General features: G+C 37.4%; 1 protein-coding gene across 2 annotated transcripts; it reads right to left on the bottom strand.

Annotated features, from left to right (window-relative positions):
- Nucleotides 1-2,310: 2,310 nt before the first annotated feature.
- LOC139961361 (uncharacterized) lies at nt 2,311-19,376 on the bottom strand. 2 transcript variants are annotated; one of them, XM_071960506.1, is made up of 11 exons: nt 19,243-19,376; nt 16,961-17,532; nt 15,680-16,037; nt 14,763-14,983; nt 13,799-13,911; nt 12,578-12,622; nt 11,456-11,590; nt 9,724-9,854; nt 8,871-9,020; nt 8,134-8,280; nt 2,311-7,142 (listed from the first exon to the last, which is right to left on the bottom strand). In XM_071960506.1, the coding sequence occupies exons 2-11, from the start codon at nt 17,399-17,401 to the stop codon at nt 5,215-5,217; spliced, it is 3,669 nt and encodes a 1,222-aa protein (XP_071816607.1). In that variant the 5' UTR covers nt 17,402-17,532; nt 19,243-19,376; the 3' UTR covers nt 2,311-5,214. The 2 variants fall into 2 exon arrangements, with proteins under 2 accessions (XP_071816607.1, XP_071816606.1); XM_071960505.1 differs by having other exon boundaries at nt 19,227-19,352.
- Nucleotides 19,377-19,716: the final 340 nt, after the last annotated feature.

Below are 19,716 nucleotides of genomic sequence, written 5' to 3'. Positions count from 1 at the left end.
AACACATTGCAAATTATATTTCTTTCAGTAGGTGCCCGAAACGTTATCAGCATATTGCCCGAATTTTCACAAAAATATTTGGTTTGGGGTGGGGCGGGGTGGAGGGGGGCTAATAAGTTTGTGAAGTGAGTGCCAGTGGCCCGGTACATATGTATCGAGAAAAGATCGGAACAAAAGTGCAGTCGCCAAAGATCAGTGTCTGACTGACACTGACCGTATCGATGACGAGTAGCGCGGGGTGGTTTAGGGATGGGAGGGGGGGGGGGTACAAGGCAGCAGTCGTAATTTTCTGGCTTCAAACCCATCCAGTTGGATTTTCAGCCACTACACCCCCCCCCCCCTCCCCCAAGCATCAGGTCTTAGCTACGTCCCTGGATTGAACGCATACGAATTTATAATTCACATCTGTCGTAGAATAGTTGAAGTATATTGCAATTTAGAGGCACAATGACCATATAATAACTTGATAAACTTTCATTTCATCGAGCTAAAGGTGCTTTCCACCATTAGCGAGGGCTGTTGCCATGATTGTGATAGTTACCAGTGGCCCAATCATGTTATTAATGGGTAGAAAGTAATATAATTCAATCCTGTCGGGCGTTCATTCCGAGAAACAGCAGAACATTTTATCACTGAGATAAACCGAAGTTCCCTGCTGGTCATAGCCTAAGTTTGAACAAAACTAGACAGTAAGCATTTAAACAAAACGTACGAATTTGGTGCGTTTTCAAAGATTCTCAACTACAATCACGGCTCCGCTGATGCTAAAGTGAATTAACCAAACATAATGAGCCATGCTCTTTTTCTGTTATGTTTCTCGATGGAGAAACCTGTAGTTAAAACTAAACAGTTAATTTTAGATAAATTATAGTTTCCTTGCTTTTTTACTTCAGCATCAGTATAACGTACAGGCTACCATCTATATACTACGCCACTATTCACTGACGTGACCGTGGCTGCTTGTTCAACCCTGTAGCTGTTTGATAAGTTTTCGTGGGTACTTTGATATTGTGAATAGAGTAACACCTTCATTATTGCTGAATGCTAGAAAGTACGAATGACTTTGGATTCTGTTTTGTGTTGAAAGTATGCATTGTTATATTAATTATTCACGTTGAATGACTGCATTATTTTATTCACATCAAGCGCGAGACTGAACGATTAAAGGCCAATGCTTTGTCAAAATGAACTATCCTGTTCGACCCATTTTGTGGGTTCTTTGTTATAGGCCGCTCACACGAGCTAGGTTATTGAATACGTTTAACCAGTAACAAGCACCGTAACCAAATCTGTCAATAGTGTTGTGACTTTAACTTTGACTTGGATATGTTAAACTTTTCGTTATTACTAGAGAATTAGTATACGTAGTGTCTACCGATTTCATAGTAAGATAAAAACAAAATAAGAAAAAAAAACATCGGAAATTAAATCCTATGTGCGCACTTATTGCAGGCCGTGTTTTCTTGTTATTGACCATTTTAGGTATAGGTATGGGTAAAAGTCTATAGCAGGGCGAGTTTTCCGTGTATGGCTATATTTGATTTTTAATTTTTATATGATTTGGTTGGCGAAAAGATCATATGTGTTCAACCACACTATATTTGATTTTATAAATCAGATCATTCGTCTTATAGTTCAGTTCGACAAAATGGGTGTTGACTGAGTTATGTCATTGGAAAGAAGGGGGGGGGGGGGGACCTAACCTAGCAAAATTAAGTAAGGAAATATTTGCTCCTGCGTCAGAAGTCGACTATTTCATCCCAGACTGTCGACTACGTAACCAAAAGGGATTCCCTTTTTCTATTTTCTCCAAGTTTTCCGAGCATTTAGTGAAAGCGTTGGGATGCCGATCATGCCAGAAATCGTAATTCACAGTGGAAGAGTATATGGAAAACTTAAAGGAAAGTATCAAAATTATATGTAGGCTAATCTAACTGTGCTGAGATGTTGTGACTGCACAGTTATTGGCTGAGAGGAGAGGGGAAAAGTCCCCCAAAGCGGCAACATTTTAGATAAAAACCTACATGACAGGAAGAGGATTTACTCTAAAACTGTATGGAGTGTCTCTCGGGGTCCGGTGGAGGGGGGGGGGGGGGCGGAAGCTGTTGTGCAGTTCACATATTTACATTGCCCTCTCTAAGCGAGGTTAAAGCACAAAAAAAAACATGGGGCAAGAGTTGGGGAAGCTGAAGAATTTTAAGGTATTCCTTGTTCTCTCGTAAGCGTCTTTAAACCACACAATAACAGATCAGAAAGAGGAATTACAGTTCTCTGAAATGTATTAGAAGCACTTGTGCGGACCCTGGGGTCTTTGGCTGCAGCGTTAACAGATAGTTGCTTTTCTTCTTGAAGCGATCTTTAAGTACAGAGATAAATTTCTGAGAGGAATTCAATTTAATTGGACTATATCATGCAGCCCCAACAAAGCGGCAGCATTTCGTTGGTCCAAATCGGGGAAAAGTAGACCTAAAGGATAAACAGATTTTCTCTCATTCATTTATAATTACTTTAGCCGCTCAGATGCTTCCTGGAAAAGCCGTGGCGTCGAACATAAAGTTAAAAGTTCTTTGACAAAACTGAGAGGGTTTAAGAGGAACGAAAACGACCTTCCACAGAAAAACAAATAGGTTAGAATACTCAATAAGGTGCATCCATATACCATGTATGCACGTATAACTAATATTAACTTACGAACCTTAATATTTAGAATGTTTTCAGGTATTGACCTTCGACCTCCACCAATTTCAATATCTTTTTTTACACTCACTCAGAGTGATCTACATACCCAGTATGAACTTCAAAAAACGGTGTACTTTTCGGGCAAACTTTTTTTTAGAAAACAATAGGTCTCTCGTACCTAATACTGTGCATGATCCACATAATACGTATTGATTTAATTAACGCTTTGGTTCTCGAGTTCTCATGTTTAGGCTACAGGTTTTTCCGACTTTGACCTCTGTTGACCTTCCAAATCTGTTCATATGGTGCATCCACATACTGAAGTTCACCCACATTACCGTTATGCGAGTATCGTATTTCCCAAAACGAGGCGTCACACACGCGCCATCACCATCGAAAAGATTCCACTGGAATGGACTCAAACTGAGAGAGAAGACATTCGTACTCTTCGACATTTCCTTAAGTTCTGTCTTTTTTTAATATTTCATATTAATACTGATGAGACTACCCATATCAGAACAAATGGGTTATACATTGAACATTTTTTTCCGCTATATCTAATATCGTTGCACGATCATATCATGTGCTCTTTCATACCTTGAAATCTTTACGGAAAAGAGAAAACCTAGTACTTGCGTATCAAATTATTTATCATAATAAATAAAATTTCTATCAAGAAACATCAAATGAATTTTGATAAGCTGTTGTACAAATGGAAACTTCCACGGTGTCATAATAAATTAATATTATTTAAACAATCTAAAAAGAAAAAAAAGTCATTAGGCTAGAAGCATTTCTCGACTTCTCAAATCATTAGAAGAAAACACATTTAAATGATAAATACAGGGGATATGTGTTATTCCCTGAGATATATTTGTTGACTTCTTACTCGTCAAGTTCCCTTATATATTTACAACGATCTATGGTGAATTAAATTCTATTTTCAACTTAGAACATCTTTCTGAGGAATATTATCAAGTGGCTTTTTATAAAAGCTGTCTTCATTTTCAATGATAACATCATAGTGAACACTTCAAAACCTATATCGAGGATTGAGGAAGGACATATTAGGTTTCCCTTGAAACACCGGTACGTGTGTGCTTGATTTGTGTACATGGCACTTCTTTATCAGCATCAGGTGCAAAGTTGTCTTTTCTTTCCATAAACACAAATATTTTTTATTAATTAATCTTTTAAGATAATTTTCTGGTAATAGACAATGCGACACTTATATTGAAGAGAAAAATATTCCACACTGTTAGTTGAAAACCCCATCTCAATATCTTGGCCCTGACTCGAGGTATAATGGTTCATTGAATGTAACCTATTTGATTGGCTAAACATTCAACTACTCCAGGAAGGTAGATCACATTAGGGGGTCTGTGATGTCACCTGGGCAAATGCTTTGCAAAAGGTCCACTTTACAATCGGCTTATTGATTAATCCTATACAAACCTGATGTATTTGGAATGTTTGCTTTAATAGCTGTGAAAGTTCTCTGAACTGAATTTTATCAACACATTTCTTTTTCATAGAAACATTCTTGACCGGAGTGGATAGATGATTTAGAAAAGCAAAGACAATTTCAGCTAATTTGCCCCGATTACATCAATTCTGCTGTTGCCAGAAGCATTTACAAAATATCTGGAAAGACTGGGAAAGTTCAAAACTTCACCATAGAAATTGCTAAGAGGATGTGGTTTTCCCTAAAGATTCAGAAAAATCGTCTCTCAGCCACCAAAATATCCTTTCAACATATCACCCCATCCCACCTATCTCAAACAAGCATGGCCGTCATTATTCATATCGGTCATTAACGGTCAGACCTGGAAGTTATATCCGTGTATTCTGATTGATTGATATATTCTGCATATCATTCCTCTTACTCTTTAGTGTCACTGGTTTAAGGACAAGCATCCACGCCATAAACTGAGAGAAAATAAAATTGCCACTTCTATTAACACACCCAATAACTAATATGATACTGTAACAACTTACTGATATTGGCTGGCTCATTCCAACTAAATTTTACTCGGCTAATTGCTAATATTTTGTCGTCCTGACTTATTAGCACTAAACAGGATGGATAAAGGACTCTTTTATTTCTTCAACACTGTGTGGGGACTGACTAGCATCATACCTCTCTTCGACTGGTAATAGAATAAACCACTAAAACAAATATAGAAAACACTCTGTGAGCCTTAACTCATCTCTGAGGAATCCCTAAATTAATGTCAAACACTTGATTGCTTTCTTAACACAGAGAGCAGATTTACAATTAAAATAGAATATTCGATTTTAAAGTAGATAGACCTCTTAGATCTTAAATCGAAACCAAACACGCACTGTCCCGAGGCTATGGGTTGGGAGAAAATAGCATATCGAAATAGCTCCGACCTCAGGAGATGGATTTGTATGGATGATGAACTGTTGTTCTCTGTAAAGGGATTTTACCTTCTCAACCATCCTTATTGTGCTCTCTCTCTCTCACTTTAGATTTAGCTTACCAAATTTTAATGTGTTGTAAGAGATATATTAAACAGGGACAAAAGCCTCACTTTCTGTCGCTTGAGAGTCATCATGTTGCACTGAGCTTGATACGTCCACATGCTGAGCAATAATGGGGTCCGATATTTCAGAACCGGCAGGTAATGGGTCCACCAAACCGCTGACATAAACAACCTCGGTTTCAATGTTGGAGTTATCTGTTACCTGATTATCACCAACAACAAGTTGTCCGTTACTGGAGAGAATCTCTACAAACCTTTCTGGCTGGTGTATTCCTTTGCTCGGATTGTTTTGCATTCGGATAGAGATCTCATGAGAATTTGAATCTGTCAAATTGAAGGAAGATGACGCAACTTCTTTTGCGTCGATAACGTTCTGAGAGACAAACAGCCGATCTTGACTTGGCTGGCTTTGGGAAGAGAGAATTTGGATGGGAGGTCTACTGCTTTCTTCCTCAAAGTTACTTGTAATCCGATCAAACCCCGACCTGAATGACGGGAGAGAGTTTCCAGGAGAGAACTGACGTGATGACGACATCTTACTAAATTGAGAAGCACTTCCATCCGAAGGTTGACCGACAGACTCTGCTGACAGTTGACCCGAAGTCCTAATAGAATCAGTCGTTGAGGTCTGGTATAAAGAAGTGGTCAGACTTAAGTTTGGAGTAATTTCTCCTGATAACAGCTGACCAGAAGGCTTATTTAAGGCAGAACTCCGAGGCAAAGCTCTGCTATCTGAGGTGAGTAAAACAGAGGGGATTCCTGAGTACTTATTACCTGAAGCAGTCGTCACCCCCGGTGATGCTCTGCTATGAGACACAAAGTTAGATGGAGACAAGGCTGACATGCCTGTCTTTCTTAATGGATTGCTTTGTGGTAAGCTCCAGGACCAATCGTATCGACTACTGCTAGCTGCTAAGCCCGGGCTGAATGAAGCACTTGGGCCTGGAACAGACACAAGAGGACTTGTCCCTAATCTAAGTTGACTAAGTGATCCCATTGCAAGGTTACCCATGGTTGACCCAGGTGTCATAACCTGAGTGACAGGTATCCCTTGACCAGGTGTGGACACTGGAATATTCATGCCACCTGCTAATGGCTGTACAGGAGTGTGGGGTGAAAAATTGCCGTTCTTAGGAATGACGCCTAACTGTAAAGTGGTCCCTTCACGATACGGTGACGGCAATACGTTCAAGACAAATTCGAAAGACTTGTCATTTTCAACCGAGACGGGCATTTGAATTAAAGTTTTGGTTCCATCGGGGTATGTTACAAGGTAATGTTCGGTTCTATAGGATGGAGAGTTGGTAGGATGCTGGTCCTGCATGCTGGAAGGTAATTGTAAAGAACTGTCCATACCAAAGGGGCCTTGAGGAGAGCATTCTGATAGCTCTGGATGTAAAGGTGGAACTCTCGATGCTGTTGTCTCTTGGGAAATCTCACTCGTGGAAGCCACCGGAACAGCACCAGAGGTTCCAATGCCAGGGATGGTATGTCTGTATGGATGACACTTTTTCGATTTTTTATGCTTCATCTTTTTCTTGCGCTTTCCTGTTTTACCTTTGGTGTGGTGGGCATTATCCTTCTCGGCACTTGGACGAATAACCCTTGGTTGTGAAAGAGTGTCCTGAATGGTGAATACCTCTCGTTGTTTCGGTTGACGACCAGATCGAGTCGGTTTTCCTAGGATTGATTCCATGTCAAATTCATCCTCCTCCCCACTGCTCTTTCTCTCTTCTGCCTTTGCAAAGAGCACTTTGGTAGAAGCAAAAGGATTTTGTAAACTCTCCAATGCATCCTTCTTTGTTTGCTCATTCTCAGGGATGATAGCAGACGTGAGCTCGGTATCTGTAGGTGAAGGCAATGCATCCTCATCGATCTCTATCGGTTCATCATCGTTGTCATCTTCTTGGTTGTTATTATCAGCTTTTCTGCTTCTCGGTGCAACATAAGAATCTGTAGAAACAATAATAATAATCATAAGTAATATTTATATAGCGCATAATCAGCAAAGCTGCTCAAAGCGCTTTACAAATGTAAAACCTAAAAACAAGTAGTAACAAAAACCAAATATTAAATATATAGAACCAATAAGGCAAAAAAATGTAACAACCAAAAGCAACAATATAAAAAAGAAGAAAAACACCCGTACTACACGATACTAAAAACTAAAATGCAATAGTCCAAAACAATTTCAGAAGTATGTAAATAGTAAGATAGATTAAGATAAAGAAATCGATTAAGAAATAGATTAAGAAAAATAAATCGATAAATAAAGAGATGACATGTCCGGTAGCAATTGCAGAAGGCAGTTTTAAATAACATCTTGTAAAATGTGACAAAATGTGAATTTGTCTGGTGATGTTAACTTTGTCTCATTCCTATACAATACCCAGCTTCTTACTGCCAGATACAATCTGAAACATTTACATGATCCCACTGTGACCTGAAGCATTGCTTCAAACTAGTTCACTATGGTTATTCCTGATACAACACACAGACACAGATCAATTTTCAAACTACTTAACACATTAAACTGTATAATTTTCAGTAATGACTCTGCTGTATAGTATACACAAACTTGCCACACTCGAACTGACCATCTGCATCGTATTGTGTCAGTTCAAGCTATTTCCTTATGGCTCTTCCTAAGTCCAACACCCAACAGAGACAGGTCAATGTTAACTCTACGTAACATATAAAAATGTATAATTTCAGCAATGGCTCTACTAAGTAATATATATGCATAATTACTACATAGTTTTCTCAATCTTTCTATTTTGATGGAAAAGGGAATTGTAATGTGAAGATGTTCTTGGGAAGGGGTCAGAGAAGCATTGGTGATGACATCTCCCATGTTTTTCCCTGTATTTGTGAAACCTTTCAACTTGCCACAGCTCCCTTTAGAGATAGTAGAACTGGTGGACAAACACAAAGGTGACTTTACCTTCAGGGTCTTCAGTTTTCTTCTTCTTTCTTTTCTTGGATGGCTTGGTGACAGTCTTGGTTTCACCACTAACTCGTTGAGAATCTGCAACATTGTCATCTTCTTCCATGTTTTTGAAGTTGGAGAAATCAAAAGTCTTTGTTTCTCCTGAAGAGAGATTTTAAAACATTTATCAGCAATGAACCAAACTAAAAATCCACAGAACTAATTAATATGCAAACAGAATGTCAAACACCACAGAGGATACTTTAAGCAAGAAAGTACAAAACCATAACAGCAACACTCGTTCCATCATTGAGTAGATAACAACTATAAACAATTTATCGATAGACAGATAACAGCAACTATCAATAAATCATTAGACAGATAACAGCAATGATCAAGATATTAGACAAATAATAGTAATTATCAATATATCATTAGAAACATAAGAGTAATAATTAATCAATCATCAGACAGATAAGAGCAATAATCAATAAATCATCAGACAGATAACAGCAATAATCAATAAGTCATTAGACAAATAACAGCAATCATCAATATATCATTCTGCAGATATCAGCAATTATCAATATATGATGTTGATAGCCAGATAAATAATCAAATTTTCAATACTGTAGACAAAAACAACAATAATCAATAAACCATTAGACAGGTAAGAGCAATCAATAAACCGATTGACAGATAAAAACAACAAAAATCAATATTTGAATGAGAAAAGTTTGTATCCAACTTACGAAGTGCTTTTTCCACCAGGGCACCATTCCTCCTCTCTTCTCGTTTGAATTTATTCTTTAATTCTCGTCTCTTACGGTTTGGGAAGATGGCATTTATCATGGAGAAGTCTGTACCAACAGTACTCAAAGCATTGTAGAATCTGTTAGTTTCTGAAAGTAGCAAAATTGATCAATAGCACTTCATAATGTAATATCTCAAAGTGCAAAACTGATTGTAATCTACACTATTCCAACTGAAGATGGAAAATGAGGCGATAAAGAAGAAAGCTACAAACTTTCAGATGGTATTGAAGGAGAATGAAGGTACCTTTGCTTAGAAGTTGTGTGGTCTTTTCTACAAACATATCCTTGCTAAGTTACATTTTCTTCTCTGATTGCCCCAAGGGAGCCGGATTGTTACCAAGCAGTGACTTACACCATACCATGGAAGCTCTGCACAAACTGCAGCAAACATGAAATCTCCATTCATGATGGAGGTGTGTGGGATGTAACCTTACTGAACCACAGTACACCAAGAAGAGCTTTGGAAAATGGAAGTGAACAAGAGTATGGACTCACTAAGTTGCCTGGTAATGGCTACAAGAAATTCCTTTAATTTGCAAACATTGTAAATGATTTTCAAATTTAGGGCTTATGTTAGTATATAAACTAAGGCATTGCCAAAATTAAGCAAACTGGCAACCTCAAATTTTTTATTATGGCTGGTGTTTAAATATTCAACTGTAGTGAGTGTTCAACTGTAGTGAGTATCAACAACAACAACAACAAAGTAGGTTGCATTTTAACATGTCATCGAGAAATGCTTCTTAAATTGTGATGTTAATTGACTTCACCTATCAAGGTAATTACTTACCTCCAGCAGACCAGGCAGCAGAATATTTAGACTTTCGAAAACTTGAATAAGTTGTTGATGAAGAATCTTCCTTCACTTCAGTAATTTCAGATTCGTCTAGTCTCCTTTTAGGAGTCACCATCTTAACAAGGCTACACAAATTAAAATTTAAACTTTAGAACACCACATCTTGTGTTACCAAAGTCCTAACAGCAGTCATGTATTACTACTTACAAAAAGTATATAGATTTAATAAGGTCACAGTGCAGCTATCACAGCAGACAGAATTCCATGCACAAATTACATTTGGTTTTAAGGCTTTTCTTCTTTTGCTTAATTCTAAACAACACACCTACTGTAGTTAGTATATACTGTAGGTTTTTGCTACGTTACAGAGCTAGGATTACTTGTAATGATTCAAGAAAGAACCATGTTGATCCAACTGATAGTGTATTTTCAAAATGCAGATTATGTCTTGTAGTAATTATGTACGAGAGCTTAATTCATTTATCAAACCCGTTATTTAGGAAAATCTAGATGAAGATTTGTTTTGGAGAAGAAGCAAACCATTGATGGTGGATTAAGATATATGATTTAAGCAAAGGAATGACCTGCAGCTCTTTAAGATAATTATCAAACTATAGGGTAAAAATTGAATAGACTTCTTTACTGAAGATCCTTTTTTTGCCTTCTACCACTCTTCTGTCTGTATTGACTTTACTTCATTTATTGAACAGGAAAAAAACTGAGTAATTGCAATTGCTAAACAATGAAAACACACTGAGAACAAGATCACATGAAAACTATAGCACAACAAACTCTTAACATCACCAAGACTAACATCTTGTAACATATGAAATATTGAAAGGGTTGTCTATCTGACCCATTTTAACATGAAAAGATAACTAGAGGCAAACAATGGGCATTGATATGTCGTAGTGTAACATAAATGAAAGCTTTGAGAAGATGTAATGACTCCAAAGTTTTTCCAGTGTTATTATCTTGAAATTATGCTACAGGTAAATGCCTGAAATGACACAGACTAAATCAATAATTACAGCACCATACTCCACATATAATGGTGATAAATGTTAATCTATTAGCAAATGTCCTCTTTACTTCATGAAAAGTCTATAAAGCTCACCAGTGACAGCACCATTTGACCATAGCAAATTTTTCATGGAATGCAAACAAATTGTATGGGCCATAAACATTTTGCATTCCTCTACTTGTTTTCATACAATGGTATAAGAAATAAATATTGAGCAAGGACTGAATCAATTGATTTCTGTCAAATCAAGAATCAAACTAACTGCAAACAGTCATTCTTTTAAGACGGGTGGGCAACCTACGGCCCCCGGGCCACATGCGGCCCGCCAGTGATTTTTTTGCGGCCTGTGAGATGTCGCAAGAAAAAGAAAAAAAATCTATTTTACATCATCTTCAAAAACGAGCTAGCTGCTTAGAATTTATCAGCACTAATGATGCTGTCAGGTAGGCCTATTATCCCCAATTAATTATCAACTGTACTGTATTGACATTATGTTTTGTGAATACAGATTAAGTACACACACCTATTGCTTGAAAGTCCTCGGAATCAAAGGTTTGAAATCAACAGCAGGTCGTTGGTTAGGTGCGGCCCTGTCAATCTTTCACTCCTAATATCTGGCCCATTCATTCAAAAAGGTTGCCCACCCCTGTTTAAGAGGTAAGTAGCAAGACAGTAAATTCAGCTATTTACATACTCATTTACCTCTGCACGTCAAGGATGACGTTACCATCGGGACCAATCTTGACTTGTGGTGCTGCAGCTACTGTTGTTTCTTCCGAGCTTTCCATGTTACCTTCACCTTCATCTCTTCTTGGTGTAGACAGGCCATTGACTTGTCTGGGTAACACAATGATAGTTGAGAGTAAAAATCTAACACAAGCAAACAGGCAACGAACATGAAAATCTACACAACACCCTGATACATTCTTAAGTCCCATATACCACTCCATGGTTCCTGCTGCAACACCAAACAATGTGTTGTGAGAAAATTGTCAATCTTCTTTTCAAAATAAAGTTGCTTTCTGGTCACATATTTGTTTCTTACACAGGACTTATTTATATTTACACATGATCATACAGCAATAGGAAATAAAACCGTTCACCAAGTTGAGAGTAAAGTATATGCTGGGTTATTATAGATATGTTACTGAATCACAGTCTCTAAGAGAGGTAATTTTCATTAATACTACTGACTGTCAGTGCACACACACTCTAGCAGCTGGAAGATAGACTGGAACCTGCTAAACGTGTAGCTCATAAAAGAATTATAATAAATAAAACAAGAAATTTGAAAAATGCTTTCATAGATCTCCTTAGTTACTGCTATTGATCATAATCAACAATACATTTAGAGAACATGGTTATAGGTTTAAATGACATTGTTAAATACTCTTAATTTTACATAAAAGACATTTCTGTTGTGGCATAAAATGTTATCTGTAATGCTTGACCATAGTGCACGGATATACATCCCACAATTAGAACAAGACATCCCAAAGTTTGTAGATCCTAGGACAACCTCACTCATAAAAAAAAAAAAAAACTTCTGAATCATCCTTACGATCATCGCAAATCTTTGGGATATAATTAGGTCAAATAATAATAGGCTATTCCAGATTTCTAATATTAAAACCTAGGAGGATTGTTTAAATTGAGCAATTAATGAAAGATGAAATTTTTGGATGGCAACATTCCATAGGATGGAAACTAAAGTGCAGGCTATGCTAGGTCCTACTTAAATTAAAATGTGATTAATCCAGTGATTTAAATTTCAGGTATTTTATAGCTTTTCTATCATTAATGAAGAGGAATTTATTGACTTACTTTGCAGTGGCTGAACCTTTCTCCATATCATTAGCTCCTTGAGACCTATCAGAAAATCAAAGGATATGCAAATGAATACAAACCTATACATCACAGATGAAATAGCAAAGAAATATTTGGTTAGTCCAATTTCATATCCAGTGGCTGCAGTTCTTGAGTTCAACTGAAGCAAGTATGTACTTGGTGTAGTGAGGCATCTGAAAGGCTCCCCGAACATATTCATGCTTGATTGTATGGAAGCCAAGTTACAACTCTTTACTTTTGAACCAAACAAATTACAATATTCATTGCAAAATGACATAAGTAATATACACCTAGACAGGACAAATTTTAAATCGTAATCCGGTCATCCAAGATGACCAATTATCTGTTTGGACAAACAAACTCAGCTGTGGAAGTTGTCCAGAGGATGACCAATTGTTTATATCAAATTCAGATTGCATTGTAACAAGATACCCTCAAAATATGTAAATTGAGAAAACGGTATCACAACCAAGCTTGTGTGCTATTAACCAACCTATACCTCTCTCCTACAGTGTGCATTTTGGTCATTGTTATTGTTTCGAATGACTAAATTTGCTGCTCGGCCAACAAAGATGTAAAGCCTGGTTGTCCACTGTTTCATACACCGTGACTGCTTCATTCATTTATGCACAAAGTGAGGCTGAGACACAATAAAGAACTTGATTTCTTCAGTGATACGACTCATCAGGTTGGCTAACTCTAACCTTATTACTGTCATGTGGGAGAATATATTTTAATAATTTTCAAGCCACTGATATATCCTGTGTGGTATGAAGCCCGATATATTCCAGCAAATCCCTCATTGAAAACTACTATCTTAGAGCCTATGATCTTGTTCCGCAGGTAAAATACAATTGCATCTGAGAGTACATCACAAGCCCTCACCAAGCCTCATTATGTATTTCAATCTTAATGGTCTAAAGAATCAATTAACTACCTTTTTATTGTAAAATTATCACACAATCATGACAAGGTATTTTTTGCTAAAACATTTCCCCATTTGCAGATATGGAGCGAATAAAAATGTTGAAAAGAAAAGATAAATATTTGTAGAGTTTCAGATTGCTTAGTTCATGTTTATAACTATATGCATAGTGGGGTTATAATGTCTCGGCTAAAAATTCCGCGACTCTCTTTGACTGTAACTTGCATACAGTGGCATTGCTTGTGCTGTGAATGTAGACTGAATCATCTTACCTCATCTTATTTTTCTTGGGATTAAAGTAAATCAAGTCTTTCATTTTCATCTTGCTGGTATCTATCCCATCCTTTGGATGCTGAATGAAGCGTTTCCTTCGGTTAAATGGAGCCTGTCAAATTTTTAAAGAAAGTAACAGTAAAGAATATGCTGCCACGCAATGGTACTGTAATTTGGCAGCTCAACAAAATTACTTTGTATGAAGTTGCATTTTGACGTGGTTTGAATTTGAAACTTTCAGTCATTCTAACCAAGCCATGTACGTATAAGCCATGTACATAACTGGTAAACCTGTCAATGTAAGCGCTTTTTGTTACTTCAAGCACTTGGCTGCTCTTAGCTGGTGCGTTATTTACCATTAACTTCATGAGACAAAGTTTTCGGATCCACAAATTTAATGTTTCTCTCTGTTTCTCTCAGTATGCAATTGCAAACCCTTGAAGTTTATACCTTATGTCATAGTTTCCTAGGGGGCTTTCATAAATAACAGGTCCATTATAGTCCCAGGCTATTTAACTATCAAGGTAAAGGCTGAGCATATCAACACTAGATTGCAACTAATTGTAAAGAAACTACAAATTTGAAGCAGTTATCAGTGGGGATTTTTCAGTTGTACTCTCTTCAGAAACAAGGCAACTTTGAAGTGCAAAGTCTAACATGACGAGGATTTGATCATTCCACCTTAAAAAGTTGGGGAGAGTATTTACCAAGATTTACACGATATACAGCTGTGGCATAAATAAATGTTTGTAATAGCTTTACTTTGATTTGTTTTTAAAAACTAACTATGAATTTCTACAATAAAGACACATATGGTTCTATAAAATATGCAAACAGTGATCGAAACTATTTTGAAACGTACTGTACCTTATAAGAAACCAAATAGATCGACATATTTATCCCATCGTTGTTTTGAACTGTACCTTACAAGAAACCAAGATTGATGTATTCTACGCCTCTTACCTCTTCTTTTTTTAAAGCATTCATTTCCTCCAGCCTCTTTTTGTAAATGTTACCATGGCGCATACCCTCCTGAGGCCCTTCGGTGGTTGCACTTAATAGACCATTCACAGCCTTGTCTGTGATAGGATCCAGTATTGGTGCATCCTTCCTGGCACTTGCACTTTGTAATTTGTCTCTTTCGATGACCATCTGTGTAGACTGGTCCTTATTTTCTGGGTTTCCTAGTCACAACAAGCAGAAGAGTACAACTACAATAAACCTCACACACATCAAAGAAACTTTCCAAAATACAGTCACTATTTTGTGCAAACTTGGTAATATGTAATAATGTAATATGTAATCCTAATATAAGTTTCCCACTTAAAAGTGTACGAAACTGCCACAGAATCAGCAAAGCATCTATTACAATGAAAAATTCATAAAAAAAATTATAATAAATTGAGATTAAAAAAGCGACTCGGATCATACAAACAAACCTTCTAACTTTCTTCCCCTTATATTGTATTTTAGGGATATCTATGCATACTTTCTACAGAACGTTCAATGCAGTTCCATTTCAAATCTACCTTTAGAGTGTGGTGGCCAATTGGCTAAGGCGTCGGACTTGTGATCCAAGGATTGCTGGTTCGATTCCTGCCTAGTTCATTACATTGTGTCCTTGGGCAAGATGCTTTATTTCACTTGCCACTCTCGACCCAGGGGTTAAATGGGGTACCTGTGAGGTATATTGTCATTGGGGGCAGTATATAACTGCTGCCGACTGGAGGGATTGTCTCTGGGACAGGTTATCATTGACCAGGGGTAATATAATGTCTGTAAAGCGCATTGAGACCTATCGCTGGTATAAAGCGCCATATAAAAAGCAAATATTATTATTATTATTATTTAAGCATAGCAAACAAAGTAAAACAGCCTACCATGCTTTTGTGCTGTAGAAAGGGCTTTACCCAATATCTTTCGTTGGACCACTGGAGGCTCAACCGTTTTTTTATTTTCCTTGGTATCTGACGGCCCATCAATGATAACATCAGCAGCGGCGATGTTGTTTTCTTTCTTTTTTTCCTTCTGGTCTGTTACTGTTAACGATCCAGGCGATACTTCACTTTCTTTTCTTGTGGTTGCTGGTCTAGATTTTGCAACCAAGCTACTCTTACTAGAAGTCACTGGCGCTCGTCGTTGACTGAAGTTTGGCACTGCTGTAATTCGCTTTCTACGAACTGGATTACTGGACTTGTTTGAACCCTCATCTGTGGTACTAGTGTCGAATATTTCAGTCTGAAAAAGTAAGTACTTATATGTGTTAATTCCGATTCCATTATTTTGATAGAATATAGTCTCATCTTCTGCAGCATTTTTACAGTTTTTCCAGGCAACACAAGTTTTTTTTTTTTTACAATTAAGGCCATCTAGAATTGTATTACATGACTGGAAATGTTTATCACATAGGAAAAATGTAAGAGAAGTACATCAAACCGTACATATATTCACACATTCAACAAATCATGCTTTACCATATTTGTCACAGTTCAAGGAACTAAACAGTGTTTTGTACTGTACATTATATAAAAATCACATTTCTTACGTTAATTTTAACAATATTTCTAACTGGCTACAAGGTGAAACTTGTAATTTGATGGATTCACTTAATCCCAACATTACAAGCATGCTATCCCTTTAAAGTTGGTTCTACAAACTCCTGCTTACATTAGGCTGATGAAATGATCCCATTTATACACAACTGATGATAACAGATTCACATAACCCTTCATGTGGGCATCAGGTGACCCCAATAGTCATTTGTGATTGACAAAAAGAGTTATTTGAAGGTGAACAGCAATTGCAAACTTAAGTAAATATATCAAAAATCTGGTGAGAGATTTTGAGACTTTTGGCAAAGAGAAGTAAGAACTTTCAGCTTCATACCTGGCATCAAGAGCACATCACATGATCTCAAAGTCAGAAGATGATCACAAAACACACTGTTTGCATCTTGCAAGGCAGGGAGTTTATAACTAAATTTCAGAAGGTCATATCTCATAAATTGACATTACGAATGGAGCTAACTTTTGGTGTTTTTCTTCATTGTAGTAACCACAGTGTCTTATTCTAATTGAGTTGCAGCGAACTAAGAGAGAATAATGAAGCCAGGTAGTAGATTTGAGAGAAGGAATTGCTATTGAAATGTCAAATAGACTCACTGGTAAGGATTCCTGTTCTGCATTCACCAAGTTATTGTCATCTATCTTTTGGCCAACACTAGTACTTTGTACAGCGTCCCTTTCTTCTGGTACACCATCTTTTGCCAAGTCAGTGATTACTTCTTTCAATGCTCCATCAACTGCTCGAGACTGTCCTTCCTTTGAAGAATTTAATTCTGCATCTTTTGTCTTTTCTTTGTCATCTTTCGTATCAAGGTCAGGCCTCTTTGCTTCTTTTGGTTGTTGTTTTTTTGTTGGCTCTTTCTTGGTGGGCTTTTCCTCTTGGGCCTTCTTACTGGGGGGTTTAGCTTTCTGATTTGAATTTGTTCCTCCAGAGGAAGAGTTGGATGAAGTTGCGCCAGGTTTAGACTTGGCAGCGGTGGAACGTCTAGAAGCTGCCAAATTTATAGCTGGCTTTATCCGAGACCTTCTCATACTCATCTTGTTTCACTCAATTGTAATTGGACTGGCAATAGCAAGACTACATCCAATTCCTATTTTCATTATGATTCCAATTGTAAGGCATCCTCTCAATTGACTCTACATTATTTCAAAGGTAGTCTTCTTCAAATCTGGAAGAAAAATGCAAGAGAAATAGGAAACAGATAGATTTAAATAATTTGAAATCACAAATAGTCAGTACAGCTCTTCTGCCAAGAAATTGTTTTGAATTTAATGGCTAACTTATCCCTAAATAAAAAGTCACACATGCCCAAATATTTGCAGGTTAGTTCTATCCTTCGGATGTGATTTTATCTACGGTATGACCAGATGCCACCAGAAATAGAAAGAATCATGCTTTAAAAAGTTGCGAATTAAACTATTAAAGGTAATTATTCCCTAACTTTGCACATGCAATGAAGTTGACTGTACAACTCTGCTAAATGGGTGAAATACCATGAAAGTATCTCAGAATACAAATTGATGTTTTTCTAGTTTCACTGCAGTAATTTTGACTGTTTTGATTTAAGCTTTAAGGAGAAAATTGTGATTGAAAAAGTGGCTACAATTTGACCTACTAGCACTGCAATTACAGTGTCTATCAGTGCAGCTACATATGAACAACACAGTATGCAAATTTGGGCCCTAGCCTTGCCTAGGCCTAGGGGACACACAAAGTTACGTACACCTGTTCTGCGAGTTCCGTATTAAATCAGTTTAATGTTTTGTGTTACTTTTTATTTGTATTATCCATCCCCATGCTTAAGTCTACGCCAATGCTAGTACTAGCAGTAGGTTTCTATGGTCGTGTCTATTGGCACGTGCACGTGCCAATAACAACCGTTATTGTTACGTTGACGTACCAATAAACATCGATATTCGCACGAACATGCTCGTGCTTATAGACAGTGACTTTACACACGAAAGCGTGCCAATAAGGATTGCTATTCGCACGAACGTGTATGTGGGTATAAGTAGGCATGTTAGAATGTAGTGATTAGAAAAGCAGAGTAGGCGGGGAAGGTAAACCATGGCCCCAACCACAGTGTTGGGTGTGCACGGTCGATTTGCCCCCCCCCCCCCCCCACTTGCCCCCCTGAAGATTTTGGTCGATGAAAATTTGCTGATTCTCAAAAAAAAGGTTATCTTTTTCAAAATCAATAGCCAAATCTGTAAAATATGAGAGAAATCAAAGATGTGATCAATTCTGGGAAAATTCAGAGAAATAATTAAAGATTTTGTTGGAATATTTCAGAAAAGATTTGTTGCAAAACTTTCTTAAAATGCATAAGGAATATGATGAACTTAATTCATCTAGTAGCTTGTTTGCTGCTTCGACGGTTTTGGAATCCTTTATTACAAAAATAGAAAAAGTATCCATATCCTTTGAACATAACCCTGAAAATCCCCATAGTTATCAAATTCCTGTTCCATTGTCATGCACTGCTGTGTTATTGTCCATCGATGTCCTGTTCATCCCTTCCGGCCAGCACATATCAGGACAGTTCATTGGTTACATCAACCACGAGCGCCCATTGGTCAAGTTACATGCGTGCTAATAGTCAATGTTATTCGCACGATTACGTTCGTGCGAATAGCCACAACGGGTTTCTATACCTAGGCATAAGGTAGGCAGGTAGGCCTGTGGAGTATGGTATAGGCTAGCCTACTGCAGGCCTAGTTTATCTTGGTTACTACAATAACATAGCATAGCACAATAAGCGTTATTAGGACCTACTCCGTATCATTTTATCAACTTTACTAAATCAAAATCTCGTATAGAAAAGTAACTACTTTAGAAAGTAACATGCCATGGTTTTCTTACTCGAACAAGCATATACCATTTTCTAAATACGAAGTATGTTGCAACCGTTGCTCGTTACTGCTGAGTTCGCACGGACAACACATTAACTCAACTAGTGATAGGTTGTATGTCTATGGTGCCAAAAATTATAGATTAGTAACCAGTTGGAAGCTAGCAGCCAATAATTAATTGCAGTGGTGACACGCAGTCAAGTGCGTAAAGATATATTGCAGTTGCATGCCTTACGGATCGAGAGACGGGATGGGAGCAACAGCCCTGGAAATATAGAGTTAATAATTATTCTCATTATTATATTATTTTTCTGGAAAATGTTGACATATTGAGACCTTTCGTTTTCGATATTTCATGTGTATTTTGTGCATTACACTTGATACAGTTGAAGAGTGCAATATGGCCTACATCTGAAAACGATTGAGCTTCCGTGGACTTCGAAGATCGCCCGGGGCCCCAAGAGGACCATGATGATATGTGACCCACTTGAGTGTAATTC

Source organism: Apostichopus japonicus, chromosome 20 (genome assembly GCF_037975245.1).
Source record: "Apostichopus japonicus isolate 1M-3 chromosome 20, ASM3797524v1, whole genome shotgun sequence".
NCBI lineage: Eukaryota > Metazoa > Echinodermata > Holothuroidea > Aspidochirotida > Stichopodidae > Apostichopus > Apostichopus japonicus.
The sequence above is the reverse complement of the archived record's forward strand: the minus strand, read 5'-3'. Positions and strand labels throughout refer to the sequence as shown.